Source organism: Gastrolobium bilobum, unplaced genomic scaffold (genome assembly GCF_033153095.1).
Source record: "Gastrolobium bilobum isolate Gb01-03AN ecotype WA unplaced genomic scaffold, APGP_CSIRO_Gbil_v1 utg22780, whole genome shotgun sequence".
Lineage (NCBI taxonomy): Eukaryota > Viridiplantae > Streptophyta > Magnoliopsida > Fabales > Fabaceae > Gastrolobium > Gastrolobium bilobum.
This window is the reverse complement of record NW_026895620.1, coordinates 23,425-32,585: the sequence shown is the minus strand read 5'-3', so window position 1 is coordinate 32,585 and position 9,161 is coordinate 23,425. Positions and strand designations below refer to the sequence as shown.

Here is a 9,161-nt window from a genome sequence, read left to right as displayed (position 1 = left end):
CTCCTTAAGCTTCCACCACCTTATCCTTGGATTCTGAGCCCTCTTCTTCATTGTACGTACTTTGTTGAACCGAACATCCAAGACTACCAGTTTATGTTGCGTAGCGACACACTCTCCAGGGTTGACCTTACATTCGACACAAGAAGTTCTATCTTCTCTTCTAGCCAGAAAGAAATCAATCTGACTACGATTATGGCCACTATGATAAGTGATTAGGTGTGACTCCCTTTTTTGAAAAAAGGTGTTCACTAACATCAAATCGTAGGCTAGTGCAACATTCAAGATATCTTCTCCAGTCTCGTTTCTCGTCCCATAGCCAAAACCTCCATGGATTCTATCAAAACCTCCATTGCTTTTACCAACATGACCATTTAGATCTCCTCCTACGAAAATCTTCTCCTCTCGATCATTTTTAATATATCTCAATCATTTAATACTTTTCATCCAACATACGCATCTGTGACGAACTCCACATCTTCATCATCATTGATATCGTTACCAATGTAGTATATTGTATCCATATCCACAATAGTCTCTAACCTAGCTATCATGCGGTGGATGGAATGGATGCCTTCTGACCCCATTTTTTGGAGAATTCTGTCATTCAGTTCATTACATGTAGTGCCCACTTTGATTTTCATCGTTTTTCCTTCAAATCGGACACCATTCGGACCTTCAAAATGCCTCCCATTGTAGTAAATAACTATAGGTACCATGATAGGACTTGAACTCATCTTTAACACGAAAATTTGGGTTTAGGTTTTGGGTTTGGATCTTGGTTCGAATTTTTTAACACAAAATGGAAATGTGGAGGTGTAATGCCAATGTCCTACCAAGACTAAGCTTTTTGAGATGATGAGATGAAATATATGTGTGATGTTTCAGAATAGAGACGTGAAGGGAAACTGATTTGGGGAAAAAAAACTTTACCTCGCAACAATGGCCGAAACCCTTGGTATTGGGTACCCTATTCGCGAAATCTACCCGGGTACCCCCTTACCTACCCGGGTAAATAATTCAAAAAATTTCCAGGTTGAAGAACAATACCCGGGTACCCCCATACATACCCGGGTATGGTTGATTTTTTAAAAAAATACCCGGGTATGGAGTGGGGTACCTGGGTATGTTTCGTGGTCAACGGTCAAACATGGGCAGATTGGTGTTATGTTTGTTTGGAGGGTTAATTTTTCGTAATAGTTTCTAATCGAGGGCAATTTGGTAAATAATTATTAATAAATGACTACAGTGGTCAAAAAGCCAATATTTTTTCATATAACGTCATATAGTTAAATTAGCAGTGTGAATTTCTTCACTAACATAAAATAAAATTGATTATTACTAATAATATAATAATATTTATTCACAGACAATGAAAAAATTCTTACTCAATAAAATACAAGTTATTAAAAAAATTAACATGAACCTTTTTTATATTAATTGTACTGTAAGCTTCTATTAATGAGAAATTATTTAATGATTATTTTTTTAAAGGTTTTATAAGAGTTATGTTGTAGGAAAAGTGATTGTGTAATGTTATAGAGATTCGTTTTGCGTGCCTTAATTTTTTATTTATTTTTTTGTTTTAAAAAGTGCGGGCTCCACAAAATGTTGTGAGTGTAGGAAAGTTTGTTGTATTATGTTAAAAGATAAAACGAAAACTTTTTTTAATTGACTATGGTTGTGGTTATTAATGAACACTTTGGTAACATGGACGCAATCACTCGGCGCGTGTGAACATGATCCACACTTTGGATAAAATCGGAAGCTTTTATATTTATTTTACGGCATAATAAGTAAAAAATAAGGGTTTGGTGTTTGTGATTTTGAATGACATAAGTTATGTCATTTTAGGAGAGAGATAGACACAGAAAAACAGAAATCATGGAAGAGAAAAAGTGAGTGGTTTTTTTTAATTTAAAATTCAAATTTTCTATTTCTGTATCTCTCTTAAAATGACATAACTTTCTGTCATTTAAAATCACGATCACTTTTCACAAAAAAATAAAATAAAATAAATTCAGCAAACTTCTTTCTACATTTGTTTCCCTATCTATCTATTAATCAGAGTTCAACGCCACCAACTGAACAAACAAAGAACAACTCTCTCTCTCTCTCTCTCTCTCGTGCTTCCAACGTCAAAGTTGCAGACAATCCAATTCAATCGTTGTATAAATTCTGATTTCCTATAAAACTATGTCTGTGTCTCTGTCTCTTCATTCATAGGATTCCAACTAACCATTTCTTCGTTTTCATGGCAGATCCTTTCCATCTCTCACTCAGGTTAGATTTAATCATCATATTCCTTAATGATGAAACTGGGGTGCTTTAATTAACGTTGCTCAATTCAAAAATCGTTGCTTTTTTCTGTTCTGGTTCTGTAAATAGTTTGGGATCGGATCCGGTTGCAGCGGATAGACTCACCTGGTTTTGATGGTTCTGTCATCCTAACATAGTTGTTAGTAATCATAAGAGACTTTGAAATGGGTTTTGGTGCATTTTGAATCTTTCTGTGAGATGAAGCAGAAACCAAATAAATCCCAAAGTGGATTTCTTTCCGTTTGATTTGTTGCTTACTTCATCTTCTATCTTGCTTGGTGTTGAAGGCTTTTCTTTTTACTTATGCTGCATTAATTTAATATATACGAAGAAGTTCAGACTCGAAACTAGTTTTAATTTGATAAGTGCCAATCTCTATCAGGGGGACTTTTTATCTTCTTTGGTCCTTTTCTTTTTCTTTTTTTTTGGTTTTCTTTGCCTTTTTGTTCTACATGTGGACAAAATTCTCAAATCTTTTATGTTTCACTATATACAAACAACTTCTTATAAATTTAGCCCTTTCCTATAAAATTTAGATAGAAAATAATATAAAAATCCTGTAACTTTGGTCTTAGAAATACACAGTCAGGCTCAATGGTAAAGGAATTATTCATAACTAAGTACTTAAAAATACTTTAATATCTTTCTATTAATTGAACCTTGTTGCAAATGTTATTGATACTTACACGTTTGCTGTTGTCTGTGTGGTAAAAGTTATGTATTGATTTATTTTTCTTTTTTCTTTAGTTCCTGGGCAATGCTCTCATATTCATGCTCTATTGCAGTTCATTCTTATACTCATTGGCGTATTTGTAATGCAATCAGTTGATGAACCAGGAGAGGAATCTGAAGCGTCCAAGATCACCGCCTTTCAAAATGCCTGTGACAGACTTTAATGATGCGCAAAATTTTGATGATAGCATTCTTTTCCCTGTTGAAGAGATAGTACAATACCCATTGCCTGGATATATATCACCATCTTCAATAAGTTTCAGTCCCGATGATAGTTTGATTTCTTATTTGTTTAGTCCTGATCACACATTAAACAGAAAGATTTTTGCTTTTAATCTGAAGACCAATACACAAGAATTGTTATTCAGTCCCTCTGATGGTGGACTTGATGAGAGTAATATTTCTCCAGAAGAAAAGTTGAGAAGGGAGAGGTTGAGGGAGCGTGGGTTAGGAGTGACTCGGTACGAATGGGTGAAGACAAACTCAAAAAGAAAAGCAGTCATAGTGCCCTTGCCTGCTGGGGTTTGTTCCTTTACCCTGCAAAAAATTATAGCATTATTTTGTTGGAGTTTTTTCATATGAATTAATTATAATGTTGTCTTATGCTCTTGTTCATTAGAGAAGAAGTGGTAACGGGATTTAAAAATATGTGTTGTATCTCAGTACTTAAAGCTGGTAGGAACACTATAAAAGCACATGCACATATTACTCCAATAATTTCATCATGCTGCCACCAGAATGTCATTACTGTCTTTACTTGCTATTTCAGTACCTTTATAACATTGTTGCTGGACACAAGCTGTCAATTTCAAGATTTTTATAAGAATAAATAATTTGGTATAGAGTGGTCTATCATTTTGTAGTTATTGTCTGACATAGTTGAAAGGCAGCTTCTGGACTTTTTTACTAACCTCTTCAAATTCTTTTTAAAAATTGAGCTTCTTGGATCTGATTTTCAAACCTGCGTTGCCTATAATGATTTCTATCCCATCAATGCCATTGGTATTGACTAGGTTTACGCCAGTATGATTCTTGTTTATACCTATATGTCAATGTTATGCTGAATTGTGTATATCTTTTTGCGTTTTGTATAGGTGTGTATTAGAATGAATTTTTTTCATGCTTATCCTTTTGTATTTTATATTGATTAATACCTTCAACTAGTCAAGTTTCTTATGGTTATTGCCTTTTCCCTGTGAATAGATTTATATCCAGGACATTTCCCATTCAAAAGCAGAGCTCAAGCTTCCAAGTATATTAGGTTCACCCATTCTCGATCCACATCTGTCTCCTGATGGATCAATGCTTGCTTATGTACAAGACTGTGAGTTGCACGTTCTGAATCTCTTGTCTAATGAATCAAACCAGTTGACCCATGGTGCGCAGGAAAATGGTTTGGTAAGTTAAGTAGTTGATTGGTCTTTACTGTATTGAGTTACTAAATGCATTTGAGTTATATGAAAAGCAGTTAATGAATCTTATATAGTCTCGTGCCTAACTAATGTAACCTTTGCAGCTAAAATTTCTTTAAAAGAAAAAAACTTTCTGTCAATTAAAAGATTAGATGGTTTGTAAGATGTATCTGTTTGAAATATCCCAAGATCGACCTAATTCAAATCAGCTGCACATATCCTATTTTAACTCTGTCATAAGTGTTTGGTTTCTATTATGAAGCATCATACTGCTGAATTTGTTTAAGCTTGGCCCTTCAGTCCTTGTTATCGTTGGCCTGGATAATGGAAGTTAAGTGCAGTGTTGATTCTCTTCAAGGGTTGATCTCTAGTAGGATTCTAGGTTCTTTTCTTATAAATGAAATAAAGCTGAATTCAGTCAATTGGATTAAAATACTTGGAACTTTAGAGAGTCAATAGGCTTTGGGCTTGTACTTGTTATTTGCATGATTACATACAGATTTAAGTTTGGGTTCTGATAGATGAATGTTTTCTTCTTCTTCTTTTTTCCTTTTTGACTTTTACATAGGCTCAGTCTTTGAAATTTTGACACTGGGTTTGCATGTTGCAGATTCGTGGGCTTGCCGAATATATAGCTCAGGTGAGATTTCCTTTAAAATTATATCTTCTTTATGTACATCTTTAAACTGAATCCACGAAACAACCTCTTTACAAATATGCAAGAGTAAGGCTGGGTATATGGATTACCCTCACCCCTACCTTCGCTAGTTTAAAGGGGAGTGGTTTATGTACATCTTTAAACTACATTAGTGCATTGCATTCATTGTACAAAGTAGTCCTTCCTTCCACTTTTGACTGGACAAGTTGTATAATGATGACATTATTTACTATATCATTGTTGGCTTGGTAAACATTTTCCTTATGTTTTATAGTGCCAAGAACCATATCTCCTAAAAAATCAATCTATTATGTGCAGGCCCGGTAATAGTTTATATCTTTGACAATAATAAGTAATTTTCTGATTTCAGGAGGAGATGGATAGAAAAACTGGATATTGGTGGTCACTGGACAGTAAATATATTGCTTTCACTGAAGTTGATTCTTCTGAAATACCACTTTTTAGAATTATGCACCAAGGTAAGAGCTCAGTTGGTTTAGAGGCACAGGAAGACCATCCTTATCCTTTTGCAGGAGCTTCAAATGTTAAAGTGCGCCTTGGGGTTGTTTCGGTAGCTGGAGGTTCCATCACTTGGATGGACCTTCTCTGTGGGGGCATGGAACAGCAAAACTATGAGGAGGAATATTTGGCTAGAGTCAGTTGGGTGCATGGAAACATTCTCACTGCTCAGATCTTGAACAGGCACCACACTAAAATAAATATCCTCAAGTTTGATATTAGAACAGGACAAAGGAAAAATTTATTGGTGGAAGAAAACAGCACTTGGATCAATATACATGACTGTTTCACACCTCTTGATAAAGGAGTTACCAAGTTTTCGGGTGGATTTATCTGGGCTAGTGAGAAAACAGGATTTAGACATCTTTATCTTCATAATGCAAATGGGACTTGTTTGGGACCCATCACTGAAGGTGAATGGATGGTTGAGCAAATAGCTGGTGTGAATGAGGCAACAGGTCTAGTATATTTTACTGGGACCTTAGATGGTCCTCTAGAGACCAACTTATATTGTGCTAAACTTTTTGTTGATGGAAGTCAACCACTTCAGGCCCCTGTCAGACTTACACATGGCAAGGGGAAGCACATTGTGGTCCTTGATCATCATATGCGAAACTTTGTTGATATCCATGATTCCCTTGATTGTCCTCCTAGGGTGTTACTTTGCTCATTAGACGATGGAAACATAATCATGCCTTTATATGAACAGTCATTTACAATTCCAAGACTCAAAAAGCTTCAACTTGAGCCACCAGAGATTGTTGAAATACAGGCTGACGATGGCACTACATTGTATGGAGCTCTATATAAGCCTGATGCTTCAAGATTCGGACCTCCACCTTACAAAACCATGATCAATGTTTATGGTGGTCCAAGTGTACAGCTTGTTTGTGACTCTTGGCTTAATACAGTTGACCTGAGAGCACAGTACTTGAGAAACCAAGGCATCTTAGTTTGGAAGGTTAGTTCCCTAAATTTAACATGATAATGGTCCACTTTTTTTGTTTACTTTTACAATTATGTATATTGACTTTTATTACTCGGCCGCATGATGAAAAAACTCATACAGGGTGGACATAGTTACACCATGTTGAATTTGTCTAATCTATGGACCTTGATGTGCTTAGACATGGTTAAATTAAAACCACTCCCCATTAAACCCCATCTAGTGAGAGTGGGGTTAGGGCAATCCTTGTACCCAACATTTACCCTTGCATATTTACAAAAAGACTGTTTCCCGGATTTGAACATGTGACCTTTCAATTATAAAGGAGCAGATTTATCATTGCTCCAGGCTCGCCGTCTTATTAAACATGGTTAAATTACCAAGTACTAAATTGTTTGCCTGAAGAGATTGATAGTAATATGATTGAGATGGGCAATCCATCTTTTTATACATGGAAAATGTGACATATTTTTATGACTTGTAGCATTGGGAAAATATAGTTTTCTAGTATATGGTCAGTTCATCCTTCCAAGTCAATCATTACTTTCCTTGTTTACAGTTAGACAATAGAGGAACTGCTAGACGGGGGTTGAAGTTTGAAAGTTGTTTAAAGCACAGACTTGGTCAAATTGATGCTGATGATCAGCTAACTGGAGCAGAATGGCTTATCAAACAAGGGCTTGCAAAAGCTGGTCACATCGGGTTGTATGGGTGGAGCTATGGCGGTTATCTCTCTGCAATGACCTTATCAAGATACCCAGATTTCTTCAAGTGTGCTGTAGCTGGTGCACCTGTTACATCATGGGATGGATATGACACATTTTACACAGAGAAGTACATGGGGTTGCCATCTGAAAATCAATTAGGGTATGAAAGCGGTTCTGTTATGAACCAAGTGCACCAGTTGAAAGGACGGTTGTTGCTTGTGCATGGTATGATTGATGAGAATGTACATTTTAGGCACACTGCAAGGCTTATCAATGCACTTGTGGCAGCTGGAAAACCTTATGAGCTAATGATTTTCCCAGATGAGCGTCACATGCCGCGCCGCCATAGAGATCGAGTTTATATGGAAGAGAGGATATGGGACTTCATAGCCAGGAATCTGTAACATTGTAACTTTTTTCTTGCAATCTTTCACTCGTGTTCAATTGAATGTGCAGATTAGTTTTGAAAGTTCTTTTAGCCAACAATTGGTTTTATTTCTTCTTGCCCTCATAACTGGTTTAGCTACTTTGATTCTTGGACCATTCTTTTTTTTTTTTTTGGTAACACTTCTTGGACCATTCTATTACACAGGAAAAAGAAACACTTCTTGCTGTCAAATGAGTTTAAAATTCAAGATCTCATCTTAAATCCGGAGGAATTATCAGAAGACTAGTTTAATCTAAATCCCGGAATATGTTGCTCTTCCTTACCTTAACTCACAGTGAAATTAGAAAGTTCTTGGTGTAAGTGTTACGAAGTAAAACTTTAGAAGAGGGATAGATTTAATTTCAAAACATTATGTTTCATTGACAAGGGATCGTTTTAGTTTTGAGGCTTTGTTTTAGCTTTCACAAGGAACTGTTAGATTAGTTTTAAGAAATCACTTGCATTATCCCCCTATCTAGTGTATTATATATGTAGAACGTAATCTTGGTAAGTGTTGTTGTCATGTAATTCTAGAGTTCATAGGTTTGATTTATCTAATCAGTTTTTGTGAATGCAAAGTAAAACTGTACTATTAAAGATCCTTCTTTGAATCCTGTGTATAATAAAAGTTTGAGCTTTATAGAATTTGTGTATTATATATGTGAGATTTTGTTCTGTCAAATCAAATGAAGGCAATGCGACCATCATTTACTATTACGAATTCACCATGTTGAGACTCTAAAGCTTTGTAATGCAGCTTAATGATTGAACATTAAATAAACAAGCTATATTTTATTAAAGATTAAGCTCTGTTTTAGCCTTTTGAGTGATTCAATCCCCCTAATTGGAGACAAGTATTAATAGGGATACAACATTGCCATGGAATAGAAATGCATGGATTATATAAGACTTAGCGATCCAAGGTCAAGCAAGTAATTAGTGATCCAAGAATTTCCACTTATGATTTAATCCTTCAATGCTAACTGAGATTTCCAATGAAGCTTTCTTGACACAAGTTTATGTAAACAAGCATTCTCTTTGTTGCGTATAGCTTTACAAGCTCGGAACACTATGGCACTTAAATGGGGAGACAATGCACCTATTAATCAAAACTTTAAAAGGATATGCACCAATTAAAAAAATGAAATGATGTTGTAGGAGATAATTTTATTTCTTATATACATAAAAATGTGTGGGGCCCACATATGAGGAGAAGAGAGAGAAGAAAAATATGGGCCTTACATATTTTTATATGTGTAGTAGATAAAAATTATTTCTTATAATATGAGAAACATCATCCCCTTAAAAAAATGCTAAAATATTAATTACTGAAAATTTTAAGAAGAAACTTGATACGTGATGTACGTGTGGCGGTTGCTGGCCCAATAGCATGTTGAGAAGTCCATCTTGGCAATGTGATGAGGTTGTAGAACACCCACAAATC

The 9,161-nt window shown here is 35.4% G+C and overlaps 1 protein-coding gene across 4 annotated transcripts; it reads left to right on the top strand.

Moving 5' to 3' along the window:
- Positions 1-2,076: 2,076 nt before the first annotated feature.
- LOC133284779 (uncharacterized) lies at positions 2,077-7,865 on the top strand. Of its 4 annotated transcripts, none has more exons than XM_061481859.1 (7): positions 2,077-2,166; positions 2,259-2,280; positions 3,102-3,570; positions 4,252-4,446; positions 5,071-5,100; positions 5,489-6,598; positions 7,143-7,865. In XM_061481859.1, exons 3-7 carry the CDS (start codon positions 3,145-3,147, stop codon positions 7,692-7,694), a joined length of 2,313 nt encoding a protein of 770 aa, XP_061337843.1. In that variant the 5' UTR covers positions 2,077-2,166; positions 2,259-2,280; positions 3,102-3,144; the 3' UTR covers positions 7,695-7,865. The 4 variants fall into 4 exon arrangements, with proteins under 4 accessions (XP_061337843.1, XP_061337871.1, XP_061337851.1 ...); XM_061481887.1 differs by having other exon boundaries at positions 2,080-2,166; positions 3,142-3,570; XM_061481867.1 differs by having other exon boundaries at positions 2,097-2,163; positions 3,142-3,570.
- Positions 7,866-9,161: the final 1,296 nt, after the last annotated feature.

Coding starts and splice junctions, on each gene's coding strand:
- LOC133284779 (XM_061481859.1), top strand. CDS start 3,145: ATGAACCAGGAGAGGAATCTGAAGCGTCCAAGATCACCGCCTTTCAAA. Junction 3,571..4,251: donor TAGTGCCCTTGCCTGCTGGG/GTTTGTTCCTTT, acceptor CCCTGTGAATAG/ATTTATATCCAGGACATTTC. Junction 5,101..5,488: donor TTGCCGAATATATAGCTCAG/GTGAGATTTCCT, acceptor TTCTGATTTCAG/GAGGAGATGGATAGAAAAAC.